The sequence below is a fragment of the Bactrocera oleae genome, chromosome 4 (assembly GCF_042242935.1).
Source record: "Bactrocera oleae isolate idBacOlea1 chromosome 4, idBacOlea1, whole genome shotgun sequence".
NCBI lineage: Eukaryota > Metazoa > Arthropoda > Insecta > Diptera > Tephritidae > Bactrocera > Bactrocera oleae.
Window position 1 is genome coordinate 45603993 of NC_091538.1, and position 19882 is coordinate 45623874.

Sequence of the window (19882 nt, forward strand, 5' to 3'; positions counted from 1 at the left end):
GTGAGACAAAGTGGGTATCCAAAAGTTTAAAGGTATCCTATAATCTATCGGAAAGTCAGTTTTATTAATAGCTGGGAGCTAAAGATGACGTTATCCTTTAAAGAGTCCAGAGTTAAATAATGACACAATAGAAGAATGTCGTTGGCCCTGTAACTTTAAAAACACGATCAGCACTCTACAATATTTCTATAACTTTTATTATTTTTATACCCTGAACAGGGTTTATGTATATTAAGTTTGCCACGAAGGTTGTAACACCTAGAAGAAAACGTCGTCCTATAAAATATATATATTTCCAGTCCATTTAGCCATGTACGTCTGTTTGTATATACGCGAACTAGTCTCTCAGGTTTTCGCTAAAATAGCAAAATATGCACAGTAAGAAAAAACTATTTTCTTGCGCATAACTGTACAAATGCATTTACATTAGTGTAAACATTCAAATGGAAGAAAATTCCAAAGGAAACGGTTTTCCATTCGAAAAATTACGAAATTTGCACTGATCGACTACATAAAATTTCTGGCATGAATAAAAGAAAAACACAGAAATCGAAAAGATATTACAGAAACGAACTAAATGCAGAAATGTTGTTTGTTTGTCTCAATTGAAGACTATTTGCCATAGTGAAGAGTTTGAGAATTGGGGGGAGCGGGGTAAAGTTCAACTACATTTGACACAAGCCTCAAGAAAGATATTTATGTAATCGAAACAGAAAGTGCGCAATCAAATGCTTATATGAGTTTACATTAGCAACAACAACAATAATAATGGAGTATACCGTTTCAAAGCCATTAAAATGAGTGCATATTTCAATTATCGATAAAAAATTACACAATTGGGTCAGACAGGCGTAGGGCGGGAAGTGGGATGATGAAGCGTTTAAGTGGACTTTCGAGTTCTCGTCCTCTGAGAGCTTCTCTTATAAAATTTGCTGCAGACTTTTGCATTCAAACGCAAAAGATTACAGCCCACACATTTAAAGCGCCAGCAAGGACTTTGGTATTACGGCCGCTCATGACACATGCCAGCCAAGTCGTTGGCCAACGATAACTACGTTTTGTTTTATTTGTCACTTTTCGCTGAGTGTGCTGCTAAAATTCGTTTTGTCTCCAATATTTTCTTCATTTTTTATTTTCACTTTTTTTTGTTATTAAATTCGCATTTGCTTGGCGTTCTTTCAGTTTCAAGTGATCAATTGTGGCTGTTGAAGTGCCACAAAAATGTTGATTGCTAAAGTCAAGGTCGCGATTTTTTGGCAATTTAGTGGCTTTTTAGTGAATAGCGAAATTTTCAGACGCTTTGAAATCTTTTATTATATTTTATCGCTTCTTTTGCCGTCTTAGTGCCGTAGAACCTTTTTAATGCATTTTAAGATTATTTAGTATATTCTTCACGCATATTCAGGGTTAATCTTCGAAAAATGGAAAATGAACACAGAAAAAAGCTAATAATAGAGTATGAATAGTAAACATACACTGCTAAGATATATGCAAGTACTGTGCAAATAGGGTAAAACCTAAAAAGTATTGAAAACACGTGTGGCAAATATTTCTTACTCAAAATTTAAACCAATTCCATCTTCAAGATTTAAAGTCTTAGGCCAGTCTACGAATTTTCAAAATATCGAAACAATTAAGTGGCTTAAAGTACGCTTTAGGGTCGTAAAATATTCAATTGATAGAATTGTTACAAAAATGTTTCCTATCGAAACGTTCGGGTTAGTCAGCTACAGCACATGTGTAAATCTTTTAACGCGTTTTCTCAAAACTGCCCTTTTTAAATCGAGCGACCACGGTACATTAAATCGAGATTACCAAAAAACTTTGCAAGTTTTACGTTCCGCTAATTTTGAAGAAAAATAAAGATATTATTTTTTCCTTCTTTTTTTCTTAAATGTCGCCTTTGGCTATATAGGTAAGGTGGTAATGTTTATCTACGTTGATCGACATTCATACCCGGGACAGAGTATATTAAGTTTGTCATGATGTTTGTAACATCCAAACGGAAACCCTGTAAAGTATATACAAGGAGCGTTCCAAAGTAAACAGGACTTTAAAAAAAAAAGACAGAACAAATGGTTTTATCGGCAAAATCAATTAATTTTATTCAAAATAGTCTCCTTCTGAAAGTGCATTTTTCCAAAAAGGGAGAAGTCGCACGGTGCCATATCACATGAATACGGGGAGTGGTTGATTCTTAAAATGTGATTTTTGGTTCAACAGATGAAATGTCATGAAATTTTTACTGGAAGTCGATAAAGGATAGCAGATTCTAACGCACTAGTCGACATATAGATGGAGCCACTAGAATTTACTTTGTTACTTTTATACTGATTACTTTGGAACGCACGTTGTATATAAATGATCAACTTGACGAGCTGAATCGATTTAGCCATGTCCGTCTGTCCATCTGTATATAGTTTTTGTCCATTTCATTTGTCGGAACCGATATCGGGCCACTATAGCATATAGCTACCATATGAATAGAACGATCGGAATCAAGTGCTTGTATGGAAAACTTTTTTTTTGAAGAGATATTTTCACGAAATTTGGCATGTGTTATTGCCTAAGGCAGTGATGCAAGTGTGTTTAAGGCTGACTAAGCAATATACTGCTTTATAAAGGAATCCATATGCTCTTTTTTTGAATTTTTATGATATTATCCATTAATTGTACGATATGCCTTATAGAGCAAATACTTCGAAGAGATTATAATTCCGACTCTCATTAGGTTGCTTATCCGTGGATAATGGAAACGACCGATAAACGCTATACAAAATTTTTATGTTCAGCTAATATAATAATGAGAAAATTGTTTAGAAATATCAGCCAAATGCAACTTTGAAAGTATTCAATGTGATATCAGCTCGTGTGTAGATACGACTCCAAGCTTCTGGTATAAGAAAATTTGAATACGTAAATTGAATCTGATATTTTATACGTTCTTATAACATACAGTGTGTTTAACGTGAGTACCTGCTGACGATAGCTTTACCCCACGGCGCTCAAAAGCACATAGGATCAAATCAGTGCGTTTATCAGCGCCTCCAGAATGCCAAGCATTTTTTTTGGTACAAATTGGCAGTGTGTAATGGACACACTAACCCCTTTGGCAGGGTTTGAGACGCATCTAAAACCTCTGCCGTACTTTGAGTCCGTCACCCGGTTGCAATACAACTCCACATTGAACAGACACAAGGTCAGCTTTCCGCATTCGGGTATTAAACCATAACCACCACGATACTCCTCGACCTCGTAGCCGAAACTACTAACAGTTGAGCTTCCATACTGTTCTGAGCTGGTGAGCCATACGTAAAGCACGGTCACACACCATTCACACAAGAAGCTAACCCTAATGCACAGTTAAACACCTTCGCCGTCTAAGCAATTCACGCGTAAACATACCAAACAACACTAACTGTTCGGCATTCCGATCATCCGAGATCGCTGCGCTAACATCTAATCATCAGTCCAACTAATCGCCCAAGATCCCTTATGTCCGAGTACATCTGGCACTCCGCAATTACATGAAGTCAATCCTCACCTATCAGATAGATGCCTCTGATGCAAGAATGCATTTAGACTCCCTTACCCAGTAAGCAGAAAACACTGAGACTCAGGCAGAATCTGATGTATGTGTTTCCCTCAACAAACGTAACGTTCCGGATGTACTCGTAAGTCACCCGATCATTAGGGTCCCAACGGTCTTGACACCTACCCCTAACACCATCATCTAGCAGCCTCTCGCTTCCGAGATATCCTTCCCTCTCCACATCATCATCGGAATCACTGTCCCTATGCTTGCGTTATTATAGTAGGATATGACTGGACAAGTCTGGGAAGCAAAACAAAGCAATGTCTAAAATAAAACAATATTTTACAAGCTGAGCTTCGGTGCTCAGAGGGTATCAGTTATTCGAAACCAGAAGATTGAATAGGTCTGACCATAAGAACTGTCTCAAAAATTAAAATGCTGAAAAGCAGATTTGATAAAGACGTCAAAACCCACCAACGAAGTAGCCTAAAATATGACATGACATACAAAAATGCTGTTTAAGGAGCGTCAAATATTAAGCTGTGGGATGGGTGCGTGAATTATGTGCAAGTCCCAAAAGCATTTACATATTTATGCATACGAGTATATAGATATCGATATAATAGTACGACCCAAAGCAACGTAGAAAAATAATCACAAGTTTGTTCGAGTGTGTATTTCGGCACTGTGTAGGGGCAATGGACAATATTGATGGGCAGAAAAGCACCAAATAAATCATTCAACTATACGACATGATATACTCGTGTTGAAGAAAAAAGGATAAAGCGCAAAGTAAAAGGCAAAAGCATTCGTTCGTTCTGCTTCCTTTATTTCGGCATTCTTGTGCTTCATAATCTTATTTGAGAGCAATTCAAGTTAACAGACACGGTTCAGTGCAATTCAATGTGTTGTTGTCTCTACATAAGATATGATCTTTGATTCCTCGCCAGCCTTTCAATGACATAATCATTTCATCTACGCCCAAGTGCTGCTGCTTCATTGTCGCTAGAGTCACACACATACTACTTAGACAATGTAGTATGTGCTTGCATACATCCATAAGGATACCTCGGCGCAATGCATAAACATATTTTTAGGCGTTTAAATCAGAAGTGTGTGCAAACAAAAAAATCCAAGCAGAAATATATTGCACAAGCTAGTGAATTTCTTTATTATACAGCAGCTTATGAGTGAAGGTATGTGCTTGCGTGTGTCAGTAAAGTTACATGCATGTGGAGCGAGTGTACTTTAACCATTCGAGCGTGTAAATTGCAAATTTAGAATGCCCGTTTCTGTGTGCGTGTGAGCTGCTTAGGCTTATGAATAATTTATGCTGTCAGAATTTTGGCAACTTTATTTGACCAAGCAGAGATTGCCGGCAATATGCGATATGTTTCCTACACACATTAAAGCCTTTTTGCAATGCAATACTTCTTAAAATTCTTATATGAAAACACGTTAACTTTGGCTACACCGAAGTTATAACACTCTTTACAAGTGCATTTTTTATAGCATAAAAGAGTATTAAAATTTCTTTATTTTGATTTTGGTCGACAAAGGAACAGCTTAACGTGGAGAAACGGCGTGTGCAAAATCTCAGATCAATATCTCAAAAATTGCGGGGCTAGTTCGCGTATATACAGACAAACTTAATACAATCAGGGAAACTATATAGCACCCTGACCCTGTTCAGGATGTAGATATCAGAGACGAGACGCCCGCGATTTCTGGTTGCCTGTTCGCGCATCGAATCGATAACTTGAGTAAAAATTTAAATACCATGGGACAAACCAACTCAAGTACAATTGCTTTCTGAATAATAACGGAAATCATTTGATCAAATATGACCAGAACTAGAAAAAAATACATGTTCCCGTATTTTAATACAAATCGCCTTCAAAATTGGCTCCTGACCTAATGCAGTTAAGCCAACGCTCAATCCAATTTCCCATACACTTGTTATACAGGTTGGTTGAAAAGTAAGTAGTGCTCACCATTAAATAGCACTACTAGCTCCAAATTTTTTCCCTCAAGTTGGTACATCTATCGTGAAATCACATGTAAAGTTACAAGTCATTCTGCCAATGAATTCTTTGTTTACAAGCCATTTGAAGTTGACGTGTCAGAGTATTTTAATATCGAAAAAATGTAATATTGCGCAGTTATTAGATTCTTTGTTTTGAAAGGTTTAAAAGCAAAGGAAATTTATGAACAATTGTTAGAATTGTATAAGGAGTCCTCACCTTCAAAACGCACCGTTGAAATTAGGGCCGGTGAATTTAAACGTGGTCGTACTAGGCTTGAAGACGATCCACACGAAGGACGACCAAAACCCGTAACCACACCAGAAATCATTGAGCAAGTTCATAATATTGTTCGTCAAGATCCAAGTTTGACTAAGCGTGAAATTACTGATGCCATAGGCATCTCAGACGAACGAGTACTTCATATTTTACATGGAGAATTACATATGAAAAAGCAGTTTGGAAAGTTAGTGCCACACACGTTAACAATTCAGCAAAAACTGGATCGAAAACAAACTTCTCAGCATAATTTGAAATGTTTTAAGCAGAATAAAACCGATTTCTTTCGTCGTTTTGTAACTATGGATGAGACTTGGATCTACCACCATAATCATATATTGAAACAAGAACGTTTACAGTGGACCGAAGCTGGTTGTTCAGCTCCCAAGCAGGCGAAGTCACAACGATCAGCAAAGAAGGTTATGGCATCAGTTTTTAAGGATTCAAAAGGAATTTTGTTGATTTACAACATTATCTGCGGAAAGGTAAAACAATAAACTGTAAATATTATTGCAGTCTTTTGGATCAGTTGAATGCAAAAATTCGTAAGAACAGACCTGGCTTACAGCACAAAAAAATCATTTTTGATCAAGACAACGCACCTGCTAACAAAGGTGTTTTAAAAATTACAAATATTAACCATATTTGGCTCCCAGCGACTAATACCTTTTTTGAAACCTGAAACAATGAAGTAAACGGGTATTTTGCAGAGCTTCCGGAAAGTCATTGTAGGGATGGCATTAAATTATTGGAGGATCATTGAAATAAGTGTATTGAAGTTCAGGGAGACTATACAAGTATTGAATAAAAAAATATATTTCATGCCAAAAACAGTATTTTTTCAGTTCGAGGGCAGAAACTTTTCAAACAACCTGTAAGGTTTCGGCCCATTTTTAGGGCGCCATTCGCTAGATTGTTGGACAGTTTCGACGTCATATTCATAAACCCATGTCTCGTCACCAGTAATAATCTGTTTGATGAATGTAGGGTCCTCAGCTATGTTGTCAAGCCCCTCTTTTGCGACCTCTGCTCGACGTCGTTTTGACAAAAGATTCAAGTCTTTTGGTACGAGTCTAGCATTAACACGCCTAATAAACAAAACAAAAATTAATGTGTTGAGTGTCAATCTATACTCGGAAGCGATACTTGTGTTCATAAGCAGACTCCCCAAAACACGATTCCACAGACGTGATTCCATTGGATACAGAAACTTTTTTGTTGTTAATTTTTTTTTTTTTGCCAAAAAATACACAGTGTTAACTTTACGCGTCGTAAACAAACAGCTTCCAAACACACACCAATTGACATATAGAGATCAAATTTCTAACGAACATAGAAAAAGATTCAGGACCAGTCTGGACCGATCCGGGTTATATTTGATCAGATGGTATTAGGTCAGTAACACATTCTCCTTTGAAAGTGGAGTGCCTAATTGATTGATATCTAAAAAATACGGCAGCCAAGCCCGGAAAAGGTTTAATTTTTAACAAGTAAGGAAGTTCTGAGTTCGGGTGTAACCGAACATTTTATGCTCTCGCAATTTGCAAGGGAAATTACGTCAGGTGTTGGCAAAATTGTATAATAAAGGAAGCATTGATACGATTCAACCCATTTTTCACACAAGAACATACTATTATCGAGAGTTTCATTTATTTATTAATACCACGCCCACTTTAAAAAAAAAAATTTAAATTAAACTGCAGATGCCCCTCCCTAATGTGATACCAAATAACAGTATTGTATCGTATTGAGGAGTTTGGTAATGGCAATTAATTTTTTTTTTTTTGTTCAATGGCGTTTTGTGGGCGTGGCAGTGGTCCGATTATGCCCATCTGCAATACTAACCATGTGTACCAAGTTTCATAAAGATATTTGAATTTTTACTCAAGTTACAGCTTGCACAGACGGACGGACAGACGGGCAGACAGTCACCCGGATTTCAACTCGTCTCTTCATTCTGATCATTTATACCTATATATATATATAACGCTATTTTTAACTCAATTAGTTTTAGGTGATACAAACAACCGTTAGATGAACAAAACTAGTATACTCTGTAGCAACATGTTGCGAGAGTATAAAAATTAGTGAATAATATAACCTACGCATTCTCTTGAGATATCAATAAAGTTAACTAACGCATATATGGTTCAACAAAATATTTCTCGATTTTTCGTGATTTTCGCTGGTGTTACGGCTTCTGGTGGCCTTCCTGAACAGGGTACATTATTTGCGGTGGTCCGCGATTCAGTAAATCATAGCAGTACTACGCCGTTAAATGGTTTGGGATATATTTACAATAACACCTATTAAAGCATTCCTATTTTTTATTTTCCTCCAGATAATAATGTTAAAACAAAACACTTTTCTTCATTATAAACAGAAACGCAGACAGCAGAGAAAGCGTTACTTTGCGGCGGATAACTTAAGAGAAATTGGATGAAATGTCATGATGCATCAACTATATTTAAGTTAATATAAGTACTCTACTCTAAGGCAACAAAAAATATATTTTTTCTGGCGCGATCTATTCGTCAGGCCAAAGACTTTTCAATCCTTATATAAGCAGTACGTCACATTCAAGTTTGTGTTATAAATCTGTCGATAAAAATTAGGCAAGCCACTTTAATCGTACATTGTAATTTATCCATTGAAACTTCGTCAGTAATGGTAACATTTATAAATTTTATAGAATACATAACACTTTCGCTCTGACGCTTTAATACAGACATTACTCATTCAGACTTAAATTTAGTTAAACGTCACTCGTAAAATATACACATTTAGGACACAAATATATGTATATTCGTAAAATATTTGCTAATGCTACGCCGATTCGCCGAACTCACTAATTACATAAACAATTGAAGTTGCGCTCAAATATTGGCCTCTATCGCTGCATCGTCCAACCGAAATTGTATGACCGAAATTCATAATAGGAAATTAAAATTTAGAAATTTATTTTAATTATATACCGGCGGCTTCCTGCCCATTTAACTAAATATACATATGTACCTATATTTGTACATGTGTAAGTGTGTCATGTGGTTCAAATATTAGCTCCGTTCGATTATTGTTCAAAGCCACCACCTTCAACCACCTTTCATCGAGCCATTTGCCCCGTGTGGCCTAGGTATGCTTAATTGTGCATTATAGCCGCGTGTTTGTTGTTGGTTGGGTGTGTCACCACAATTTTCATGCATAGGGAAGTGCGTTGCAGTTATGCGAACTATTAGCGCTTCGTCGAATGAAGTTTAAATTAATGCTTCGTTAAATAAAGGCGAAGCATAACCAACAACAAAGGTGTTAATTGTTGCTTTCAGGTGGGTATTTAGTGTGGGTAAAATATATGATATGTGTTTGGATTTGGTGGAAAAATAATATTAAAAAGTAAATATATTTCGAATAAGCAATTTTTGTATAAAATTATTTAAAGCTTTTGTAGAAAACATAAATGTAACTGTTTAATAATCGACCAGCAGTATTTTAAAAATATTTTATACCACTTATAAAGAGTGTTTTTTAGACGTCGACTTAATCGCCAAGCAGAGTCGGTAAATCGAACAACCGTGGATCGGTTTAACACCACGTATACTATAGTGGATAATGCGCACAGAAGACGCTATAGCTGCTGTGGAGCAGGATATCGAAGAAGACTTGAATGAGTTCAGCCACCATCGCGTACAACATTTGGAGCTGTGCCCATCCACTTAATGGGAGATTTTGAGGAAGGATCTTGGTTTACGGACTTACAAAGTCCAACTCAAGCAAGAATTGAAGCCGAATGACTATCAAGCGCGTCGCATTTTCGGGGATGAGCACCGATACCGATTTTCACAAGAATTTTTTTTTTTTGCTATTGCGTATTTGGAGGCGATAATACACAAGCCATTATGGAGACGCCGTTATATTCTTAAACGTCACTGTGTGGTCTATGGGCAAAGGAAATCATTGGTCCATATTTTTTCGAAAATAAAGCCGGTCATAATACTAGAGTCAATGGGAAACTTTATAAGCCAATAATAATGACTTATTCGTACTTGAATTGGAAGATGTTGACGACAAGACGGCGCTACATGGAAACTTTTGGTGAGCGCATTATCTTGCGTCGGGGGCCTGTGGTGTAGCCTACAAGATCGTGCGATTTAACATCGCTGGACTATTTTTTGTGGGGATATGTATAGTCGCGGATAAACCTAAGAAGATTGACGCTTTGGAATATAATATTCGGTCGTCGTCGTAATGGTCGTCTCGACTGGAATTTATTCATGCCAACCGCGGCGGTCACTAACTCGGAATCATTTTTAAAACATAATGACGAACCCCAAACAAACCAAATAAAAACAATTGTCTGTAAACAAGCAATACATTTAGTCTAGATTTTTAAGATTTTAATCTAAAGCCTTAAAAGACATATTGCTAGAAGTATACTTCGGTACTTCAAAAAATCACCGCCCCTGAAGATTGAAAGGGACTATTTGATTTGTCGTCAAAAATCATTAGACCCTCGATATAAATAGGGAAAACATTTCATAACGGTAGGCCAACTGTTTCGACGAGGTTGGTTCAAATGGATAGAGATATTAAATGAGTAGGCTCTTTGGGGACATGTAAAGAGAAGACTAATGTCAAGCGAGGAGTCTTTGCAGGCCAGAATTTAATTCCCACAACAACCGGCCCTAATTCCGTCCTAAATTTACCAGCTACTTTTCCGGCTATGTAAACTTTTTTGACTCTTTCAACTCTCTTTTTATTCAAACTCACTTGACGCGAACTACACTGGAACCACGGAGTAAGTCCAAGATCTTAATAACTTATAATAGTATAACAACAATGACTTTTTAGCCGCCCTAATACCACTATGATCATAAAATAATTGTTTCATATCGATTTTGAACCGAGTACAATACTTCAAGAAAGGCTCCTATTTCCTTATTTTAATCTTCCCCCAAGCAAAAGTAAAAATATCATATACTTATATGTTACCACTTTAAATTCAACGCATTAAAATCTTAAACATTTCTTAGTCTAGAGTAAACTACCTATTTGATTGGCTGACAATTGAACCAGCCGAAAGTGCCTGAAATAATACAGAGTGAATTTGAAATTATTCAAAAACTTTCACTCACCTGTAAATTTGTCAATTGCAATAATTTGCTCATCCGAACTGCTCCAAACCGATGACAATGTCAGCGGTGAGTCGAAGCAAACGATGTCGCCCACAGAGAAAATCGTCTGTTAGCGATGAATACGAAATGTAACACAGGAGACGAAGCGAACATGTCAAACACACAAACGCCGCCAAACAGTTGGAAGGAAGGCGCATCCGTAAGATAGCCGATGATATAATACAAGCAAGCGGCCGGAGGCAACATCAACAACAGTATTAGCAGCGGCAAACGCCAATCAGCAGCAGCCGCAGTAACCGCAACATTGGCATCAGTAACATTTGACCGAATTGCATTGTGCATGCGACGTGAATTGACGCACAGATGAGGCACATACAAATTGGAAGGACGTACGCACAGAACGGTGAGCGTAATGGTGATGTTATTATTGTTGTTGGTGTTTAAGACGGTATTCCGATTGTAGGTGATTGTTAAGTTGAAGACGAAGATGTTGAGGTTAACAGTTCATGGTTTAAAGTTATTTATGCGAGAGAGAAACAATGAAAAGAAAAATGTTAATAAATTAAAAAAAAAAAATAATAATAATAATTAAATGGTTTTTTGTAGATAATACCTAAATAAATTTTTTTTTATGTATGTACTAGGATCGAACGCTAAACAATATAGTCAAACTCTAGCCTGATTTTTTATTCGAGAGGAATCTCTTCCTACATATTAAAGTAATTGCACGAAAAATCGCGTAAAGGGCAAATCTCACTTTCATATGTACAGAAAGTACGCAAAAAAATGGATTACGTTCTTTCAACCCAACCAATTCGCAATGATAATCAACATATTCTGGCGAAACAACGTGCTCAAAAATTATGTGATAAGTTCATGCCTAACTTGAACTGCATTGTAATGAACGACGAGTCCTAAAGAATAAAAAAGGACTTAAAAAAAATTCGAATTAAAATAAAAATAATACATAATAATAATAAAAAGCTCGACAAAGTCCCAAAAAAATATCTTGTTTGGCGGCTATTTGCCAGTGTGACTTTAAGGGGTTACATGGGTTTCATCGAGCAAATAGCGTTCTAATTTCAATATTTTTTTTAATATAAACTTACGACAATATCGAGCGCAAACGGTCGTGGTCGAAGCTCGGGGAAGCGGCCCAGACGGTGGCCAAGACCGGATTGACGGTCAAGAAGGTTTTGCTTCGTATTTAGTGGGATTGGCAAGGAATCATCTACTACGAGCTGCTCCCATATGGCCAAACGCTCAATTCGGCCCTGTACTAACTGGACCGCTTGAAGGCAGCACTCATCCAGAAGAGGCCATCTTTGATCAACAGAGGCCGAATTGTGTTCCATCAGGTCAACGCCAGGCCACACACGTCTTTGGTGACACGCCAGAAGCTCCGAAAGCTCGGAAGGGAGGTTCTAATGCACCCACCTTATAGTCCGGACCTGGCACCAAGTGATTGCCATCTTTTCCTGTCCATCGCGCTTAATGGGGAGAAGTTGGCCTCAAGAGAGGCCTGTGAAAATTGGCTCTCCAAATGTACACAAAGTTATCATCTTTTGAAAAATCAATAAAAAACCGAACGAACTTTTTACTTGACCTAATATTTTATTCAAACTTTTTATTATTCCGAAGATACGTATTTAATAAAGATTTTATGAAATTTCTTTGCATTTTAAATAGTTGTAATAGAACAAAAAAATTGTCCGCGGCAAGACCTTGTAAATTATTACTCAAAGCCCTGTGTAAAATGTCATTCCGACTTTGAAAACACAGTTTCGAGAAAAACGCTACAGCTGACCTCGAGGCCCAATTTTTTAAATCTGTAACTCCAAAATTATTACTGGTATCAACTTAATAATTTAGAACAATTTTCAAGAGATGTTATAGAATTAAATAAGACAATAAGAAAAATTTTTTTGAAGTCGTCCTTTAAGAGCAAACCATTTATTGGCTATGGAAGTATAAATCAAGAAATTTATGTTACTGAGTGTTTATAATAGCGTCTTTGTCATTTAATTAAGCTTCATAAGGCCCCCGTACTCCTTTGGCCTGATCTCGCGACATGTAATTACGGAAAAATGGCTTTAAAGCGGTAGCAAAGCAATAGAGTGGCTGTTGTTCCTAAAAAGGCGAACCCTACGAATTGCAAAAAATTGAGACTTTCTAAGACATTATTAAAGCCAAACTTATACAGGCCCAACAAGCTGTAAAAAATTAAAGACAGTTTAAAAATAAATTGCGAAACGCAACCAAAGCCATCATTAAAGATTCTGTGCAAGCGGTTAGGAAGGATTCTAAGCCAAACTTGCGATTATTCTGACAATGTCTTTTAAATTCATATAAACCTAGTATAATAAGTAATATATAGGTATAACAGTTCGTATGGCAGCTATATGCATAGCATTCCGACATCGGCAGATGTGAGAAATGAGCAACTTCTTGGGGAGAAAATTGCGTATGTAAAATTTCAGATCGATATCTCAAAAACTGTGGAACTAGTTCGCGTATATACAGACAGGCAGGCAGAGAAACAGACACGGCTAAATCGACTTGTATTTTCACGCTGATCATTTATGTATTTTTTCTGGCAAAAAAAAGCCGGAGACAATTATTTGTGTAGCGAGAGTAATGCATAAGTTTTGTGTGGCTATAATAATCAGCTCTTAAGCTAATCCGGCACCATGCTAGTTAAGTGCAACAGTGAGTTTATGTTGTTATAGTAAGGATAATTTTAACCCTACTTAGAAGTGAATTGGCAACAATGTCAATTACAGGTCGATCCTCATCAAGGTCATCAACCTGTTGCTAACCACTCTTCGCATACCCGAGATGTCGAAAATCGAAAGATTGGTCGCGCTACTAAAATCTGCGAAACTCGCCAACCATGGTAAGTCTCATCGCCCGATATCTCTTTATAATAGTGAAGATACATGTGGCCGTTGCTACTTTCAGGTCATTCAGATCTAAGCTGACAAGAATTAAAGGGTGGTATCCTCTGCCAACTACGTTTAACTTCTACATCTCGAAACACCCACCTCAACCAGAGGAAATTTCCACTATCTCGTACGCTGATAGTTGCAATATATTGACTTCAGGCACTGGAATCGATGACATACGTTCAAAAGTGAACACCTATATCCTGGACGTTTCTCGCTTTTTCACTGCAAGAACCCAAAACTTTCCCCTGCTAATTCACAAGCTTTTTCACCAACTGGAGGAAGGAATACAGATTACACGTCAACATTTCAATCGATAATGTTTGAATCCCTACAGCGAACAACCTAAAAATTTTAGGAGTTATGTTTGATAGTCTGTGAAAGAGCACTTAGCACAAGACCGCGATTACTACAGTACAGAGCCGTAACACGTTCCTCAAGTGGCCAGCCAGGAGCACCTGGGTTAAGGACAAAGAAACGTTGTTGGCCACTTTCAAGGTAATCGAGAGCTGGAAAAGATACAGGCTAGTCAGAACAGCTCCACAGTGAGGTCCGTATGCTTCCGGTTGAGGAACATAATGCACTCCTCTCCAAGCAGTTTCTGCTGGGATGTCAAAAGAACGTTCCTACAATACATCGACGAACCTCAACAGTATACCCAAGCGATTGCGGACGGGACTAACTTCAACCATGTACTAAACACCATTCACAGCGGAGCCATCAACACAGTCGGGTCTAAGCAACCGAAACGGACCTGGATTTTTATGCGGCGAAGGACTGTCAACTCGGCAGAATTCTGTCGCTACAACAAGAAATCCCTCCAAGTGGATGGCGGTCTGGGAGTCGAAACACCACCCATCACAGACGTGAGCTCGAGTTGCCGGGTTAAACTAGAGTGTTACTAGCGCAACAACGTTCTGGATACTGTAGCAAGTTAAACTCTAACTCATCCAGAATAGACCCCACAATAGAGTGTAGGTTCCAGGAGGCATGCAATTTGATGATTTGTTAAAGAACCTTTAAATATCGGCCGTATGTATTCCAGTTATACCGAGGTTTTGTTGCATGTTTGGAAAGACACTTTTCTTGTTCAAATGTCTACAAGGGACAATTTTTTATGAAAAAGAAAGTTATTGATTTGGCCTTTGACTGCTTATGAGGCATATCCAATGTGGGTATATGAGTTTTTGAGCACAATGTTTTGTTGCATGTTTAGGAAAGTTTCGTTATTGTTGTTCAAATGTCTACAAGGGTGACTTTTTATGAAAAAATCGCACCGGCTAGTATTGTATAGCAGGCTACTAGGCTTATTTTCCGAAAACCAAGCTAGAATCATTGCGTTAATGGTGCTAATCAAACCAAGTCTTTTTTATCATGTCAGTAAAAAAGTCTGCGATGCATTTGGTAATGGGAGCTCTTCGGTCAGATATGAATCAGACTTCGTTCCGACTGTCATGAACAGCTCCTCTACTCACGATAGCCGTAAGCAAGGAAGAGAGTCCTAACCTCTACGTAACCGGAACGAACATGGTTCCAGATCCGACCAAGCACTGTCAACTTGGTTTTCTATCTCTCTTCTTCTGTCTCTACAACGACAGCAACAGAGGGAACTACCTCTGTCAAGACTTAAAATTTGGTTAATTCTACACAAGATGAACTCCAAATCATTTCACTTAGTATCACTGAATACTACATTCTTTTAAATCTAAAAATTTTACTGTTAAGAGAAGTACACAGCTACAGCATTGCCCTAACATATACTCAAACTCAAACTTTGCACTAAAAGCGTGTTAAAAAAAAAAATAAACACAAAACTCTTTGGGCAACAGTACTCACCTTAGTTGGAAACGTGTTCTTCGATTCTGCCACTGACAGCTTGATGTAATCCTCAGCATGTTTAACTCCAGTCGTATCCCTTAAGCTGATGGCAATCATGTTGTTTGTTTCACGCGGCAGATTTATCTATGTAAGCAGAAAGAGCAACATAAATAACAAATAGAATAAAAAATAAAATTATGTAACAAATATCATATACAAACATACATATATATATATATATATATATGGGTGTGTGTGTATATATGTATGTGTGCATGGAAGTCATACGAAAAGTGCATAAAGTTGAAACCAAAAACTAAAAAATAAAAATTGTGCATAAAAATATAGGAAATGCGTTCGAAAGTTTAAGTAAAAAATAAATATGAGCAAAATAAAATTGAGAAAATGTATGTAAATACTTGGCTATGCTGCCATGCACACGCTCTCAGCACGCTCATGTGGCTGCATGGCTGACTGAGGAAGCTTAAAAATAAAAAAGGAAACTGCAAAAAAAGAACGAAATGAGCGGAAAATAAACAACGGTAAAGCTATAGAAATGCAGACTGCGAACTATGTTGGGGCACTGCACAGCAAATGAGAACAAGCCCGGTCACACTCATGTATCATCACCAATAGCGGCTTATATATTATATAAATATATATGTATGGATAGAAAATGCTGAAGCATTCCACGCTTTGCTTATACGGCTTCAAACTTTGCAAATATTTCCGCAAGAGGACAAAACGTTGTGCATTTTTATTTACAGTTTAACTTGATGCCGTTGTCATATAGAACAAATATCCTCTTGGCTATACATACATATGCCCACTAGGAAAGTTATAGTTGCAGAAAATATTTAATTCATGAAATTTATGCAAATGGAATATGTATTACGTTCCTGTATAACTGAGGAAGAACTTTTTAAAAAGCTATACATATACCCTGTGGGAAAATTTTAGTTTTAGAGAAATTTTATTTCACGTTGCTCAGTTTGTGGAAATAACTTTATATTTTTCTCTATAACTGATTATTTTCTGTATAACTGAGATTGAACTATTTAAAAAGGTATAAACATACCCTGTAGGAAAATTTTAGTTGCAAAAAATGTGTATTTAATGTAATTTATGAAAATTGAAGATTTATTATTTTTCCGCAAACTGAGCGTGAGCGATTTAAAACAAAACATGCATATACCCTGTAGGAAAATTTTAGTTGTAGAAAAATTTTATTGCACGAAATTTAAGGAAACAGAGGTTTAATTATTTTTCTATATAACTGAGGATCAGCTATTTAAAAAGCTAACCATGCACCCAATAGGAAATTTTAGTTGCAGAAAAATGTTATTTCATGAATGTTATGGAAATGGACGATTAATTGTTTTATTGTATAACTTATGGTATAATTTAAATTACGATATATATGTATACCCTGTAGGAAAAATCGGTTGCATAAAAATGTTATTTAATTATACAGTAATTTATGGGAATTAAAAATTATTATTTCTCTGCATAACTGAGCGTGAACTATTGAAAAAACGTTCAAGTACCAACTATGAAAATATTAGTTATATAAACGTTTTTTTTGAAGAAACTGAAGAATTATTTTTCTGTATAATTCAGTGCGAGCTTTAACTAAATATACATGTACCTAGTAGGAAAATTTTAGTTGTAAGATTTTTATTTTATGAAACTTATTGAAATGAAAGGTTCCTTAATTTTCTGTACAACTCAGCTTAAACGATTTAAAAAGTTTTAAATATACCCTGTAAGAAAAAATAAGTTTCATAAAAATATAATGTAATAAATTATGAAAAGAAAGGCTTGATTATTTTTCTACATAACTGAGGGTGAACTATTCAAAAAATTATTCATAGATATACCCAGTAGGGCAATTTTAGTTGCAAAAAAACTTTATTTCACGAAATGTAAGGAAAAATTATTGATTAATTATTTTTCTGTATAACTGATGATGAAAAAGCTATACGTATACCCAGTAGAAAAATTTCGGTTGCAGAAAATTTTAATTTTTTGTGAAGTTTATTTAAATACACTGCTTACCATTTCTTACAGGGTTTAAGTATAGAGATTCCAGTGGGGTTTAAAAACATCTAAACGCACACTACTATGAGAACAAGTATAACATACATAAAAATGGATGCACACATACAAATAACTGTACATATAATAGCTAAAAGTGAACTCTGCAAACTTCAAAGCTAGGATTTGACGTTGCACACTTTCAAAATTTGCGATTTAAATTTAAATAGGTATACAAGCAACGCCTTGAAAGTCTTTCTACGTCATTTACGAGCGCATCAAATCGAATATGCAGTGGGAGGTTTGGAGCTTATGGCAATTTAGTTGTACGCTCTTAGCAGTGGCGTCACCGAAACGTCCATCACTGCGACCAGTAGAAAGTAGCGTGGCGAAAAAAATAAATAAATAAAAGAATATGGGTTGTCATGCAACAACATTTGCCTGAAAACCAGGAAGCAACTAACTTTATACACCATATTGTGTGGCATATAAAGAAAAGCCGTTTTGAAGTCATGCCAAAGTGTGTGAAAAAGTTCCAGTAAATGCTGCAATACTCTTATTATATAAGTAAATAAAAACTGCTTTAGTTGTTATTAAAGCTCATGCAAGATAATAGAGTGACTATTCAGCAATTCAACTTACCGCAATTGTGAGATTACTGCCGATTTGTACGTCCACAATATCCTTGCGCGACAAGTCATACTTCAAGCCATTGACATCCTCAATATTGTGCGAGAATTCATTGCCCAAATTGTCGTGTAGCGAAATTTTCAATACGAAATGCATGCCACGTGGAATTTTTGCTTCGCTTTGCTTCAAGCGCGATGTGGGATAGGCCAGGGAAGCCAAAATGTATTGTATATTCTTCACTTCAACGCCAATTGGTAGGGTTTGTTCGAAGGTTTTGGCCTGCAGTGGAGGGAATTGAAGTTAGTAAGTCCATAAGAATGCATATGAAAAAGCGGAAACAGCTTACAATAATCAAATCGCGTCCTAGCGTATCCTGCGTGCGTATAACGCCATCTGTAGACACCTTAACGATGCCAGTGCTATCGCTGTCTAGTTTGTAGATGACGTCATCTAAATTGGCTTTTAATTGTAGCGTGCTGCGCGGCGCTACTAAAATCCAGTCCATTGTTATGTGTTTGGGCGACTCAAGTTCCAATATCTTGAAAACTAAAAACAAAAAACAAAAATTTTTTAATAAAATTTAAAACAAACATTTTTTAAATAAATTATTATAAATAAATAAAAAATTTCAAATAAATAAAAAATTTTAATAAATAACAATTTTAAATAAATTAACAAAATTTAATAAAAAAAACAAATTCTTTTTTTTTAATTTAACATCAATTAAGCAAAAACAAAATTATTATTTTAAAAAATTTATTTCTAAATAAATTTTTTTTTTTTTAATTTTAATACAATATATCAAAAAAATCGAGAATTATGCAATGTGCAAGCATGTTTCACTTACCGACAACTTCCACCGAGTTTGTTATTTTCTGACCGGTGGATAACTCGACTGTAGCCTGAATTTTAACCTTTCCGGGATTTAAAGCTTTGACGCGCACTGATATCAGATCCGTGGTATCGTATTCAACGCCTAAATTGCGAGGGAGGAAAAATCATGTTTAATAATAACTTGTAAATACGACTTCTAAGCGCTAGGAAATTTATTTATTTTATAAATTTGTCAGTTTCGTATCTGTGCCTGAACGCAAGTTCTATCATTCAGGCTCATCAGAAAACATCAATGATTTTCTGCGAATATTTTGTGAACATAATTTATAGAACTCCAAAAAGATGTCGTATCGAAATATTCGCAACAATGTACTTGCAACTGCAAAGGATGTTACTAAACACCTTGAACCTCAATTGCATGCTAAAACACTTTATGCACACATATACCATATATGTACACATACCTACACAATTATATGTACTTTACGCCCATTAACATACCTGAATCCGCAAATACATTGTAAATGTCCACTACATCCGGTTGATTTGTTGCCCAGGTCACACGCATATTCTCCAAGGTGCCCAACACCATGGGCGAGAGATCAGGCACACCTGCAATAATTTACATTTGCATTTACATATATGCACACA

At 36.3% G+C, this 19882-nt stretch overlaps 1 protein-coding gene across 1 annotated transcript in view; it reads right to left on the reverse strand.

The window, feature by feature from the left end:
• Positions 1-19882, reverse strand: part of Gp210 (nucleoporin 210) — a 101009-nt gene that overhangs the window by 75340 nt on the left and 5787 nt on the right. The window contains exons 11-16 of the mRNA XM_014244700.3: positions 19733-19843; positions 19245-19373; positions 18744-18943; positions 18410-18676; positions 15749-15874; positions 10968-11073 (exon numbers count right to left, since the gene is read on the reverse strand). Of these exons, the coding sequence (XP_014100175.2) occupies positions 10968-11073; positions 15749-15874; positions 18410-18676; positions 18744-18943; positions 19245-19373; positions 19733-19843 (939 nt within the window). The remainder of the gene's footprint in view (positions 1-10967; positions 11074-15748; positions 15875-18409; positions 18677-18743; positions 18944-19244; positions 19374-19732; positions 19844-19882) is intronic.